The sequence below is a fragment of the Cervus canadensis genome, chromosome 13 (assembly GCF_019320065.1).
Source record: "Cervus canadensis isolate Bull #8, Minnesota chromosome 13, ASM1932006v1, whole genome shotgun sequence".
NCBI classification, from domain to species: domain Eukaryota; kingdom Metazoa; phylum Chordata; class Mammalia; order Artiodactyla; family Cervidae; genus Cervus; species Cervus canadensis.
In genome coordinates, this window is record NC_057398.1 from 9,013,430 (window position 1) to 9,029,425 (window position 15,996).

The 15,996-nt window shown below is 37.7% G+C and overlaps 1 protein-coding gene across 1 annotated transcript in view; it reads right to left on the reverse strand.

The window, feature by feature from the left end:
- INTS7 (integrator complex subunit 7) overlaps positions 1-15,996 on the reverse strand; it is an 86,970-nt gene that overhangs the window by 26,831 nt on the left and 44,143 nt on the right. The window contains exons 9-13 of the mRNA XM_043485139.1: positions 11,263-11,397; positions 9,856-9,953; positions 8,535-8,774; positions 6,819-6,956; positions 5,755-5,961 (exon numbers count right to left, since the gene is read on the reverse strand). Of these exons, the coding sequence (XP_043341074.1) occupies positions 5,755-5,961; positions 6,819-6,956; positions 8,535-8,774; positions 9,856-9,953; positions 11,263-11,397 (818 nt within the window). The remainder of the gene's footprint in view (positions 1-5,754; positions 5,962-6,818; positions 6,957-8,534; positions 8,775-9,855; positions 9,954-11,262; positions 11,398-15,996) is intronic.

Consider the following 15,996-nt stretch of genomic DNA (forward strand, 5'->3'; position numbering starts at 1 on the left):
GCTAGAATCAAAAGTCTAATACTGCATGATTTCTTAAATGATAATGAAAAAATAAGGCAAGACTAACTTATAATTTTAGAAACCAAAAGTGATTTCTGTAGAGAAAGGTAACGGTAGTGACTTGAAGGGAAAACATTTCTTAGAGTGATTGTGAATAAAAAGATATTTGCAACTCATATTGCCTACAAAAGACTGGTATTTAGAATATACAAAATGAAAAGGCAACCTACTGAGTGGAAGGAAATATTTGCAAATCATATATTTAATAAGGGGTTAATATCCAAAATACATTTAAAAACTCATACAACTCAATAGTAAAAACAAAACAAAACAAAAAAAAAACTGATTAAAAAATAGGCAGTGCTCTGAATAGATATTTTTCCAAAGAAGAAACATAGATGGCCTCAGCATCACTAATCATCATGGAAATGAAAATCAAAACCACAATGAGATATCATTTCACACCTGTCAGAATGGTTATCATCAAGACCAGAGGTAACAAGTGTTGGAGAGGATGTGAAGAAAAGGGAACACTATACACTCCTGACAGGAATGCGAACTGGTGCAGCCACTATGGAAAATAGCATGAAGGGTCCTCAAAAAATTAAAAATAGAACTACTACAAGATCCAGCAATTTCACTTCTGCGTTTTTACCCAAAGAAAACAAGAACACTAATTCAAAAAGATATATGCAACCATATGTTCACTACAGTATTATTTACAACAGCCAAGATATGGAAGGCATTTAAGTTCCCATCAATAGACAAATGGTTAAAGAAGATGTGGCATACATATACACAATGGAATATTAGCCATAAAAAAAAGAAGGCAATCTTGTCATTTGCAACAACACCGATGGACCTAGAGGATATTTGGCTAAGTGAAAGAGTCAGACAGAGGAAAACAAATACTGTATGATTTAACTTATAAATGGAATCTAGAAAACAAAACAAATGAGTAAACATAACTAGACAGAAACAGAGTCACAGAGAGAAGAGGCAGTTACCAGAGGGGAAGAGGGTGGGAAGATGAAACATGCAAGGAAGAGTAAGAGGTACAAACTATCAGACACAAAATAAACGCGCCACAGATAATGTGATGCACCATATGAGAAATACAGCCAATAATTATGTAGTATATTTTTATGGTGACAGATGCCAACTAGACTTATCACGGTACCATTCTGAAATATATGCAAACATTGAATCAGTGTGTTGTGCATTAGGAACTGAGTTTTGTAGGTCAATTATACTTAACAAATGAAAAAAAAACCAAATTCATAGACAGATCAAATTTGTGGCTACCAGAGGTGGAATATTGGGGGTGGGGGTGGGCGGAGAACTGAAAGAAGGTAGTCGAGGGTACAAAATTCCAGTTATACATAAGTTCTAAGGAAAAAATGTACATAAAGACAACTAGCACTGGTGTATGATATATATGAAAGTCAAGAGAGTAAATCCTACATGTTTTCTCCACAAGAAAAAAAGCTATTTTTTCTATTTCTTTAATGTTCTATTTATATGAGACGATGGATGGTCACTAACCCCATTATGATAATCAGTTCATGATGTATGTTGATCATCATGTTGTACACTTTAAACTTACAGTGTTTCATGTCAATTATATCTCAATAAAACTGGAAGAAAAAACAAGTTTTAAAAATACTATACCGAATATTTGAAAGTTGCTAAGATAGTACATCTTAAAAGTCCTTTTCACAAGAAAAAAAAATTAGTAACTATATATGTGACAGATTTTAACTATCACCATACTTACTGTAGTGATTTCATAACAGATATAAATATCAAATCTTATTACACATCTGAAACTAATACTATGTTCTATATTAAGCAAAACTCAAATATGTAGATACATAAAGTTTAATTGTATTAACAACTCCAATCATAACTTCCAGAACATACCAAGGGGGGAAATGTAGAGTAACAAGAACTCTTACACACTGCTAGAAATACTGTAAATTTAAAACCACTATGGAAAAACTCCTGGTATCAGCTAGTCAACTGAAGATGCACATAACTTATGCAATTCTACTTCAAGGTAGTACTTTAGATCAGCATCTTTTAATAGGAGCAGGAATATCCTCAGCATTTCAGAAAATTCAGCATCTCCAGTCAATGACCATTAGGCCAGGAGTAGTCTCTCCAACCACTCTATCACTGGGACAAACAGAAACATCCTCACATATTTCTAAACTGGAGCAGGGGGCAGATACACAGTTTTGACTGAGGTATACTGCCCCAGAGAAGGGTTTTCAACCTCAGCATACTAGTGACATTTTGGAATAATTCTCAGATCTTGAGGGGAGCTGTCTTGTGCTCTGTTGGATGTTTAGAAGTATCTTTGGGCTTTATCCACTAAATGCCAGTTAACACCTAGTTGTGATAACCATAAACAACTCTAGACATTGCTAAATGGAGCTAAAATCATCCTCAGTTTAAAATCAGTGTCCTAGAGAAATCTTTTCATAGGTGCATCAAAATATGTCCAAGAACATTCACAGCAGTAATGGTTTAGCAGCAAAAAAAAAAAAAAAGGGAAAAAAAAATCAAAATTTCCATCAACATTAAAATAAACTGACATATATAGCAGTGAAACTGACCTATAACTTTATGGAACAAGATGGATCTTGTTCTTAGGAACATAGGAATCTTAGGAATATAATTTAGATAACCAAAACAAGTTGGAAGAAAACACGATTTCTTTTCACATAAAATTCAAAATCAAGCAACATAAAACAATATCTTGTTTAAAAGCAAAGCATGTTAAAAATGTACAGATTCAGGATGATGGTTACCTTTGTAAGGTAGAAAAGGTACAGAAGCATGGAGGGGTACACACGGATTTTAAAAGCTATGGTAATGTCCCATTTCCTAAACTGAGTGCTAGTTATACTTGGATATTTGATATCTTTATACACCCTACATAATATATAGATATCATACTTATTCAATATTTAATAAAATAAAAAATAAAGACCCACCACCTGTAGGCAGATTGCTAAAATGGTTTCTCTAATCATGCTTTCCCACACCCATCCCAGTCTCCACAACTTGTGTAATCTCGCTTAAAGTGTGGATAGACCCTGTAACTTGCTTCTGATTAATGGAATATGGAAAAAGTAACAGATTGTGAGGATGTAATTTAGGTCCCTAATGATCTGACTTTTTATTCATCAAAAGGGAGATTATTCTGGGTAGATCACTCCTCATCAGGTGAGTCCATTAAAACAAAATCTTGAAGGTAAGAGATGTTCCTTCTGGCCTTGAGGCCTCCACAGTCTCACAGCTGTGAGGACATGAGTCCTGCCGACAATTACATGAGTTTACAAGGGGACCCTGCACCCAAGTCCCAGACAAGACTGGCCCTGGCTGTCACCTTGACCGCAGCCCTGTGACAACATGAGCAGGGCACCCAGTTAAGTCGTGCCTGGACTTCTGACGCATGGAAATGGTAAAACAATAAATAATAAAAGGGTGCTGTTTTAAGCCACTAAATTCGTGGTAATTTGTTACATAGCACAGAAAGCAGATACAAACACTTTTTATGAATTTTATTCCTAAGAAGCAAGGTAACTATCATTAATCACTTTACTGGGAAATCAGACAGCCAACATTGCTATAGCACATCCAGCAAGCACAGAATTCTTAACTTCTGCTTAGTTTGGTTGAAGAAGGTTTGAAAAGCATAATCATCATAGCTGACAACCTCAAATTAGATCATTCATGTGTCAAGGAGCAAAAGGACAATTAGGCTTCCCTGGCTGCTCAGCTGATAAAGAATCCACCTGCAATGCAGGAGATCCCAGTTCGATTCCTAGGTTGGAAAGTTCCCCTAGAGGAGGGACAGGCTACCCACTCCAGTATTCTTGGGCTTCCCTGGTGGCTCAGACGTAAAGAATTCGCCTGCAGTGTGGGAGACCAGGGTTCGATCCCTGGGTTGGTAAGATCCCCCGGAGGAGGGCATGGCAACCCACTGCAGCATTCTTGCCTGGAAAATCCCATGGACAGAAGAGCCTGGGGGCTACAGTGCACGGGGTCGCAAAGAGTTGGACAGACCGAGCGAGTAAGCACATGCTCAAATCATCTCTGTTAAAAAGACAGAGAGCCATCGTCAAAATCCATACTTGTCAGATAAACAAACTTTCTAAAACTCTTAAAAAAATCCCAAAACCGTGATAGTATGGTATTTATAATCAGAACTGTGAGAAGTTCCAAATGATTGTCAAGGCTTATACTTCCTTCCTCTTGAGACTATTCTCAAGTGAAGAATTATTTCCTTATTCTTTTATCCTCAAAGCACTGTTTGGCACATAGCAAGTGCTTACAGTTTGCTGGATAAAGGAACTCCATTTCAAAAGATGATTTGAAGATCAATAACCTGCCTTAGGTCACAAAGTGTTAATTGCAGAACAGAGGCTAAGACAAGGTTCTTTTGCCTGTCAATTGGCTGCTTTCTTCCTATATCGGAATTCACTTCTTAATTACTGCCAAACCTCATTAAACACACATACCACACAAATCATTAAAAGACTATTAAGTATTCAATAAGATTTTTTTCATAATATTAATTCTACCTGCCTTACTATTTTGTTAGCCTATACCACAGTTCGTATCATTCACTGTACTAAATGATTGACAATTTTCTGCTCCACATCAACTAAAAAATGAAATAATTCTACTGACCAGAGCCAGTAACAGTACTTTTAGATTTTCTGAGGTATTTATTAGCCTGATATAGGCAACAATGGTCTTTTCCCAGGATAATCAAGGGAAGAGAACCACAAAAGTCAATGCTACCCCTTAAAATGGAGGGGAGCCACTCCTATATTCCTGTTTTAAAACAGCAATCAATCCCAGCCCCCTAAAATCATTCCTCAAAAGATATGCACCAGTTATCTGAACAGTCTGTCTCTTTTGTGACATCTGTTTGTTCTCTGTTCTGTTTGCAACATTTCTCTTTGAATGGCCCACCATTAAAAATATTTTAGATTATATGATGAATATAAAACAGGTACCAAAAGTTTTATGGCCCCATCTAAATACATATAATTTTTAAAGTCAAGTGACAATACTGTAAACATCTTTAACGGTGATTACACAAACTCTCTACTCTTAAGGGGAAAAAGTCCTTGTATTAATATAGAAAATGCACATTTTAGGGAACAGGTACTTACTTAAGGAACAGAACTGGTTTCAAGGAAATGTTAAGGATCTGCTCTCTCTGCACCCCTCTTTCTTTCTTGGCAAAAAAAATGCTGATTGTTAATTTGGAATGGGAAGACATCACAGAGGGATAAAAGGTGAGATACTGGCATCCTAGATAATTTCTTCTTTATTTACAAAATAAGAAACTCTCGTGAGTAGCTGCCAGGTATGAGACGGGGTGGAGGGTTTACATTTGACAGCAGTAGTGATCCAGGTTGGGGTCTTACTCACAGGAGTCTGGAAAGGGAGGACCCCACCTCCACTTATCCCCCCTGCATGGGTTCAGCAGTCCTCTTCACATGTGTGCCTGATACTTGATACAAACCAAATGATAAATGTGCATCTCTAGGAACAGTAAAAAGTGGGGGAGGGGTTAATGATCTACTTCCAGGTCCCATTCATCATTTTAATACTGCCAAATACATGTGTATCAGCGAAATTTTCAAGGCTGAAAGAGAATAGCCCAAAAAGAAAAGAGAAACCATTCTCACAAGTCATCGTCACCAAAGGAGAATTAATCGGACTTACTGTTAAGGAAGCAATCCCTTTGTGGTAGAATTTTAAAGACTCAGCAATGCAAGAAAGTGCTGAACTATAATTCTCTTCTTGTAACCCAGTGAGGCACTGTTCTGCATGTGAGAACTCCTTCAAACTATTCAGCCAGAAGTAGAAATGTTCTGAGGCAACCTGAGTCAGCAAACTCTGATAAAGCTCTCTGGCCATGTCATGATTACCCTAAAAAAAAAAAAAAAAGTGGGGGGCGGGGCGGAAATGGAGGGGCATGATGAGATTCTTACACTTGAATTGGTTGATGTAGCAGCTAAAAGAGAAATTCAAACCCTGGATAAGTTTTAGCAATCATTCCTCATATTATATAACTGTGTGAGACTCCATCAAAGTATTTCTTCAGAGAAAATATGCTGAGCTGCTTTTATGTAACGTAATGCCTCAAATTTTGTACCAAGACAGTTCCAAAGAGAAAACGAATGGCGTTATCTATAACCAGGGTCTAGAATTCTAGTTCAAAATTTAGAAGGTATAAATCCTTATTGTATGTCATTTTTGTATGAGCTATTTAGTGGGGTGGGCAGAAGTCCAGTTAAGTTCCATCAAGTATTACTGTGCCCTCTGGAAATGATCTACGGAGAGGGAGGGAGCTGAGAGGGGATGTGAATGCCTGTTAATGCCTGGGGGCGAGGGATGCTCACTGTCCTGCCCAGTGTAAGAATGATAAGGTGGGGGAGAAAAAGGGAAAAAAGATGTGGGAAGCTGAAAGGGGAGGAGAGAAACATGAGTGGGAAGGAGCTGTGTTTCCGAGAGCACAGGGTAAACTGAAAGTGCTGCCAACAACCTATAGCCGGAAAGCTCCTATTTTGGGGATTCCCATGGAACTTCTCCATAACAACCTATATATTGTTCTCATGTGTATATGTTAAAAATTAGGTGCTTTCCTTCATCATCTTTTAATCCCATGACTAAAAAGTACTTCCACCTTCATCTTTAGTTTTGACTAGCAGTAACAATCACACAACCTAAAGGTCCGTAATCTGCCCTTTTCACCCACCCAGTTCCCACAGAAGGACAGTACATACCATTCGGGATGCCTGTCTGGCAATTCGGTAGACAGTCCATCCATTGGAAACACTTTCAAGCTGCTGCTTTATTACTGCCTTTACTTCAGCAGACAGTGCTTTCTGACTGGCTACAAAAATCACAGTAGCCAAGCTCACCTAACATCGAGCAAGAACAAAGTAAAGAAAATCGTTAACTCTATCCAATGTTATAGATAACTTTACCCAGAAGGGTGAAAAACTAATTAGAGCCTACTGAAAAAGACCAACATTTGTCTTCCTTTGACACTTACTAAATTTCCACTTTATTCCATTACTCAGAACGTTGTGTATAACAGCAAATAATTAGAAACAATGCCAATTAATATGGATAAACTATGATATTAATATAATCACACAATGAAAAACTATAGAGCAGTGAAATGGATAAACCAGAAATACTCTTATCAATATAGAATCAATATAGATTCACATAAAAGAGGCAAAATGCAAAAGATTACATGTACGATAACATATAAAGTTAAAACATACAAAAAATGTTGCATATCACTTAGGATACATACTAAAGCAGTAAATATAGAACAACATGTATGGGAATGACAAATACCAGTTTCGGGGTAGTGGTTACCCATCCTGATAGGAAGGAAGATGACACCATCAGGGAGATAATAGGTGGGTACAAGTCAACTGTACTAGCAACACTTTTTTCTTAAACTAGGTGACGGAGGCAAGACCTCTCATCATATTATTCCTGATGTGTTTTTGAATATTTTGCTTCATAATTTAAAGTTGTTTTTAAAATAGTACTAACAAAAAAAAGGGATAAAGAACATTAATTGAAAATGCTGCTTTAATGAAAAGCAGACTTGGCTACCTGCTTCTCAGTATTCCAAAGCCAACACATACAAGGATCCATACATACTGTGATAAATGCATGATTTCCACAACCACTGCCACTTAAGACATCAGGGTAACCTTTCCTGATAGCAAATGATGAGATGGGGGCGATCTTTTACATAATGCCCCCTGCAGGATTAAACATAAAATGGGCTTGAGTAAGTAAGTTCATTAAGCGTTTCCCCAAGCCATATAATCAGATGACCACAAACAATAGGGAGAGGCTACTTTGAAGCTTAATTCCAATCTATGCCTATTTACCACGCAGGCTCCTCTCAGCCCTGGAGAACTTTCAAGTAAACATTACACAACTTCCATGCCCTCTGGTTTTTTCTAAGCATGTACCCTTTCCAACCCCAGGACTGTACTGAAACCTAAACTGGATCCTCAACAGCTAAAGAGGTCCTGGACTGGCAAAGAGGAACTGATTTAATTCCTCTTATGGTCACTGATATCACTAGGTCATTTTACTTAGATTTTGGAAGGACAAAACAGGGTTTGGTTCATTATTTATTTGCTTTGTAGAAAAGAGGGGAAAAAAAACCCTTCAGTTTCATTTTGTCCTTTGTAATAAAGCAAAAATATCAGATTGAAGGCTTTGGCTACACTAAGCTGATTTGACAGGGCTTAGGAAGAAAGCAGTTTTACATGTGAACTAAACAGGGCCTTCTATATCAAAAGTGGAAACAGCAAAAAGCTCCAGGTCGCCACCCTATTTTCACTTCAGCATGTTCCTGGTCTTAGCTAATTATTTTAACCTGCTGACTTCCTGGATTACTGATAACCCTCCCTAGACCAGAACCCATTCATCCACAGGAGGTTTGAAAAGTAGCTCTTTACCAGAAGCTCCTGTTGCTTGTCTGTGGCGGATCGCCCGATCACCTTGTACAGTTCCACGAGGTCGCCGAGCATCCCATCGCCCAGCACGGGCAGCTGCATGGCAATGGCGGCCAGGCAGTGGCACATCAGGATGCGGGCAGCGTCCTGGGCGCTGTGCAGCTGAGTCAGCAAGGTCTCAACCACCGACTGGCTGAGGTGGGGCCTGCCCTTGGCCAACTTCACCATACAGTTCAGAGCAATCTGCGTGGTGAATAGAAAGCGGACTAGTTACATTTGGAAGGTATGAAGGGAAGCTTTAAAGAAAGTAACTCTCTAAAGTTACTAGGAAGAGTCAAAATTGATGTGTTGGCAGGCACAAAAAACATACTGTGGTCCCACAGGGATTCTGGGGATTTGCCAATCACATGGTGCCTGTTTCCTTCATCACCTCTTGATTATCAGCTTCTACTTAACAGTGCTAGCATCTTTATTATTCATCATTATAACCACATCATACCCTTTCTTAACACGCTGAAATAAGTTATGGTTTTTCTCAAACTATACCTTAAACAAGATACAGTTCTTACTTTCTCCAGTGTCTATCTAACAGCCTTTTATTTCTATCAGTCCTACTTTTCTTAATTATTTTGTGCCATCAACTATTACACTTCATGTTTAACTCCAACAATAGTCTCATTTCACCTTAAAATTTTTAACTAGCTCTAAGATGATAGCAAGGCGAAAATAGATTAAAACTCGAGCTTTTATACTGTATAAACTAATATACACTTACACATTTATGAGTTGGGCTGCAGTAATTTCATTAGTTCTTTGTGACCTTATCAGTGTTACCTCAGATTATAAAACTTGCAAAAGTACAGGAGCTCTGTCTGTTTAACTTTGCTTTACATTATCTAGGACCATCATACATATCTATTACAACTGAATAAACACTTTCAACTTATGGCAAAATAGGCCAAACTCAAATTTTTACTTCATCTATTTTTTGGAATAACAACAGTCAAAATACTAGCTTTGAAAGTGAAGATCAAGGGCAAATATTTGTTTAAGCCAGAGGCTGACAAACTCTTGCACTTGGACCAAATCTTGCCTGTTTATGCAAATAAAATTTTACCAGAACACAGTCATATCATTAACCCTTCCCTTAAAAAAAAAAAATTGTCCATGGTTATTTTTTTCCCTATAATAGTAGAACTGAGTAGTTGTGACAAAGAGTGCATTGTCTGCAAAGCTTAAAATATTTACTATCTGACCCTTTACAGAGAGACTGCCAATCTATACTTCCAAACAGGCATTATATTAAAATAGCTGATGTTTTCACCTTTAAGGTGGCTTGAGCACCTGGGCTATCATCTTGACTACAAAGCACCAGAAGGGATTCCAGGCCAAAGACAGCATCTTGTTCCAGTGCCAAAAGGTCTAGAGGAAAAATACTGTGTTTTTAATGGTCAAGTAGAGATGATTACATACACACACACAGATGCACACAGAAGAAAAAACATTCCGGACAAGAAAACACAAAACAGCCTAGCTAAGCAAAATACTAACAACAGCAAACCATGGATTGACATGGGTGTGTCAATCTTCCAAACTAGCCTAACATTATACAGGTCCATTTTCACCTAGGATGCAACCTTCTCATTGAAGTGGAAATGCTTTCTAGAAATAATCCAGATCCCACTTCATCTTACTAGTGTTTTAAGTCAGATCATAAAGAAACGAACCCTTTAGATGTCTCATGTAATACCAGTACTGTATCATCTTTTCACTACCTTTGAGCTAAAATTTCTCTAAAGTTCTGTGTGTGTGTGTGTGTGTGTATAAAACCACATTTAGGTTAATATTAATATATGTCAGCTTTGAGAATACAGAGCAATTTTCTGTGTTACATGGTAGATAATACTTACTACTATGCCAAAAATTGAGCTATTGAAATCAGAATGAACAAACAACTTATATGCCTTTTGAGTTAGTGTAAGAGCTTGGCAAACTGTGTCTGGTGAAGATCAAGGTGCTGGGAAAACAAAGGTACTAGTCACAAGCAGTGCTGAAGCCTAGTGGGGATAAGAGGGACGGCTGATCCTTAACAAAGATCAAAATAAGCAATGAAACAGATGAAACATACAGAATGCATTCCTGTTTTTGAACACCAGCATGAATTTCTTTAGGTCAAAAGATGTTAAGAATACAAAAAAATATATGCATTATTTTCTATGCACATCCTCCTTGACTAAGCAAGTCATTTAATGCCATAGATACCAAGAGATAAATTCAGTGACAATTTAATTTACTTTGCTCTGTTAATTCATTTGCCCTCTAGGAGAAACTACTGGTTACTTAAGCCTCTCAATAACTTCTATGTTTTTTCTCCCCTAAATTTTCTAGTTTTTTTTTTTTAAACAAGTGAACAAACTGATAATCACCGGATAGTCATAAGCAGTCTCTATCCACAGCACCGCATGTGCAAAGGTAAAGCAACAGAAGATGGGCAATGCTCCATAAAATCTTTCAGTTCTGCACTCCCGATCCCAAGGTCCTCATTTTGTTTTCCCAAAGAATTAAGTAGTCTTGAGAAAATCTGCCCTAAGAACATTCAGGAGGAGGTGACTAATAGATAAAAGCACACAGTCTAAAAATAATAGGGGATTAGAAAACGAAATACAAACAGGGCTCTGGTGAAACTCCAATCTAAAAGTTCATACATAATATCAGTCTTGATCAAACTTACCTTTTTCTTGACAAGATACAGTTATATTAGTTAGGACTCTCACTCCATGAGCTGCAATGCCCCTGTTATTATGGTAACAGCACTCTTGGGCTAATTTGACTAAATCAGAGGATCTAGGGGATGAACCCACATTTCCTAAACAAGCAAAGAAAAGTAGGACAGATTTAATGAATTTACACAGTCCAAAAGCAGTTCATTTTATAGGTTTATTTTTCATCATTTTCAAGAGAAAATCTCTAACAATGAATTTCAACAAAATTTTCTACCTCTACCCTATGATCAATAAACAAAACCATTCCTTTTTCTCTTGTTCACATACTTAGAATAAGTATATGCTAAGTACTTTTGTAATGATTAAGATCTAAAATTAACATAGTTCTCCCCCCCCCAAATATTAATAAAAATTGACTAAGAAACACAGCAAAAGCCAAGATTGTATCTTGGGCATTCAATTGGATCCTCCTTAAAATAGAATCATTACAAGGCTTCTTGTCAGATAAAAACCTTTCATTCAAGAGAGGAGAGAAAATAGAAACAAAAATTTTAAGTTTGCTGTTTCCACCTCAATTGTTGGCATATAGTTATACTGCAAAAGGTTTATGTAAGAATTTATGATTTTAGAGCTAGCAAGGACTTGGAGACCTTCTGATTCAATACTATTTTTACAGAAGAAATTGAAGACTAAAGGTCTTAAGCATCCTGCCAATGAGGTCATATAAACTTGCTAGTTATGCACCAGCTTTGTGCTTTATATGTTAAGTTCTATCCTACAGTTAAAAGTCACACTTGAAATTCTGTAACATAAAGCTCATAATGTTTTTATTTATAGCAGAGAAGCTCTCAGTTATAAGTGAGTGAGTACCAAGAAGAATCTGAAGATTAAAGCTAATTCAACTTCTCAGCAGGGTCTTTCATTCCTGTCTTTCTCTGCCCTGTTTATTTTTCCATGATTTCTATCAACTATAACCTTGTCTTTTACACTGAGGGCAATCACACTTTTTGAGGTTTGAAGGGGACACCATTACTAATAACAACACGCATAAACCAAGACTACCCCAGGTAGTTTGGGACATATGGTCACTTCACTGATTTCCAGTTTAACATAAAACTACTAGCATAGGTAAAGCCTCAGTGTTTTTTCAGTAGGCAAAACATGTGAAAGATGAAACTATGATTTCTTTTTACAAAACAATGGAAATTGTAATCTTCTCCATTCTTTCCCTTGTACATGTAATATGGACAATGACAACTCATCTACAAATTTACAAATATGTTTTGAACTGCTTTTTTCCTTTTTCTTTCTCATTGAGATGTCAAAGAAAACTTGGGGGAAAAAAAACGGGGAAAAAAAAAGTCCCCTAAACTCACAAACCAGCATGACCTTATTATTAACTTTCTGTAATACTTTAAAAAATCTTTTCCCCCATGCATACAATTACAATTTTAAAATTCATAATCAGGATAAGTAGATACTGTCAATATTTTGCCTTTAAAATGTAATATTTGTGAGCATTTTTCTATGTCCATTGTTTCATGGATAAAATTATTATTTTTAGTTTTTTTATTTAGAAATAATTTACTAAGATAAGTTTACTCGGTTCAAACAGTTCAACCAATAGTAGGGAAAAGGTAAAAAGTTAGTGAGTGAAAAGTCTTTCTCATCCCCCTAAGGTTATGTTTCCTGTGTATCATTCCAAAGAGTCTACACATTTGTAAGCAAAACCCTTCCTTTCTTCCTGTGTCACACACCGCTGCGCACCCTGCTTTATTTCCCCCTAGACATGACGTCATGGAGATTACTCCATATGCATCCTTTTTCGTAAGCTGCACCGATTGCTCTTGCACTTATGTATCATAATTTCTTCAATGAGCTCCCTACTGATGGACCTTCTTATGCTACTCCATCTCCAGCGATGGACAGTACTCTGCTACTACATTAATGATGCTATGAATAACCATGTACGTATCATTTCTCAAATGTGAGGATAAATTTGTAAGATAAATTCCAAGACATGGAATTTCTCCATTTTTCACTTATAATTTTGATGAGTTCTTCCAAATTACCTATGCTGAAGTTTAACAATTTACATTCCCACCAGCAGTGAATGAGAGTAGCTTTTGATTAGCCACACCCTTGTCGACACAGCATATTATCAAACTTCTGAATCTTTGCCAATCTGATGGATTAGAAAAATATTTCAGTGTTGCTTTAATTTGCATTTTTCTCAGGTATGTATGATACTGAACATCTTACATGCTTAAGGCCCATTTGTTAGGGATAATTTAGACACACTAAATTTAAGTCTGTTTTACAAACTGTTTATCTGGTTATACTAAAACTCTAATCAATGAAAATATACTTAAATATTTACTATTAGTTATGGAAATCATCTGACTTTAGAAAATACCTAACATTTATTTCTTGTATTACCTAGCGTGATTGTTTACGTCGTTTGCTTAATTCCATATACAAACTACAATTAAACAAAATTAAAAAAAGGAGAAAGAAAATATCTAGCTTGTGAAGTGCTTGAATGTTATAACCTGACACACTTACAAAGGTCTTTGGAATTAGCAAATAAAGAAAAAGAAAAGACATCTAGTTTCTAGGTCAGTTTAGTATAGAAAAGAATCCCGAGTCAGAGTCCTTGGGCTCGGGTGCTTCACAGGTGTGTGACTTTGGACGTGCCACCGAAACCCTGTGAGCCTCAGTTCCAACACTTGTAACTTCCGTGCATGCGCCTCACTTAACAGGTACTTGTACAGAGACCTCGTATGGGAGGGCTCCTATAAACTCTGAGATAAAATTAATACTCTGCCTCCTGCTGCTCTTTCAGAGTGTGATGGCAGTCAAGGATATTAACTGCAAGCTGGAGAAGACTCCTTAAAGTCCCTTGGATAGCAAGGAGATCAGACCAATCAATATTAATGGAACTTAACCCTGAATACTCGTTGGGAGGACTGATGCTGAAGCTGAAGCTCCAGTATTTTGGTCATCTGATGCAAACAGCTGACTCACTGGAAAAGTCCCTGATGCTGGGAAAGATTCAGGGACAGAGAAGGGGCAACAGAGCATGAGATGTTTGGACGGCATCACTGACTCAATGGACACAAGTTAGAGCAAACTCTGGGAGACAGAGTAGGACAGGGAAGCCTACTGTGCTGCAGTCCATGGGGTTGCAAAGAGTCAGACACAACTGGGTGACTGACAACAATAAACTGAGATTGGCTGATTTACGCAGAAAAAAGAATTTATTGAAAACACAATGAGTTTAAGTAGATCACTGATTTTTTTTAATTGTTGATTTTTTTTAAAAGGCTGTGATAATCTCTCTCATCTCTTGTAGGCATGCCCCTTTGCAATGTAATGTTCTGTAATCCGGGTTTGGCCATGTGACTTGCTTTGGCCAATGAGACATTAAAAAAGATGTGCAAGCAAAAGGCTAAAAAAGTGCTCATATGTTGGTGGCTTGCCTTCTTTTGGGTGCTGTTAGAATGGCAACCCACTCCAGTATTCTTGCCTAGAGAATCCCGTGGACAGAGGAGCCTGGTGGGCTGCTGTCCATAGGGTCACAAAGAGTCAGACATGACTGAAGCAACTTAGCATGTACGTATGCATTGGAGAAGGAAATGGCAACCCACTCCAGTACTCTTGCCTGGAGAATCCCAGGGACAGAGGAGCCTGGTGGGCTGCCGTCTATGGGGTCACATAGTCGGACACGACTGAAGCGACTTAGGAGCAGCAGCAGAACCCTAAGAACGTGATGTCAACAAGCCCAAGCTAGAATGCCAAGAGACACAAGGAGGAGAACCATGGTGCCTCAGGTGAAAGTCTTTCCGACCTGTAGCTGGTGAATGAGGCCATCTCAGACCATCCAGTCTGGTCAAGATGGCAGACAACTGTGGTTTCAAGCCACAAAGTATTGATTTATTATGTAGCAATAGATAACTAATAGAGGTATCTCACACAATTATTGAAAAGGCTGGAAAACTAAGTTCAAAAGATGGATAGGAATAAGCTGAGGCTAGAGATGAACCAAAGGCTATAGCTCAAAACCATGCATAGAATCAGCCCAGTGAAGACATGATCACCACTGTTACTGTTGCTTGCCGCCACAGCTTACATTGCTGTCAAAGGACCAGAGACAGCAAACATCCCTGCTACAGTTTCACCCCGGAAACTGGATTCTGCTGTGGTCATTGCTGTATCATCAGAATGGATTCTCAGATATCACTACTTCTTGCTGTTACTGCCTTCCAATTTATTCTCCAGTATGAAAATGATTAGTTGAGTCCAGACCGCTGTGTGCACCCTAGATGGCAGGAGCCTTGGCAATAGAGCATCAGCTCTTTACAGCTTCCTATCAAGACTTCTATGGTGGGGAATTTCCTTTACCCAATTAGTGAGTTTATATGCTGTGAAGCCATAAAAAAGACAAACGCATAATGCAGTTCCTTAATTAATTCAATTCAGAATAACTACCTCCATGCTAGTAAAGTAATGATCAAAATTCTCCAAGCCAGGCTTCAACAGTACGTGAACCCTGAACTTCCAGATGTTCAAACTGGATTTAGAAAAGGCAGAGGAACCAGAGATCAAATTGCCAACATCCGTTGAATCATCAAAAAAGCAAGAGAGTTCCAGAAAAACATCGACTTCTGCTTTAGTGACTACGTCAAAGCCTTTGACTGTGTGGATCACAACAAACTGTGGAAAATTCTTAAAAGAGACAG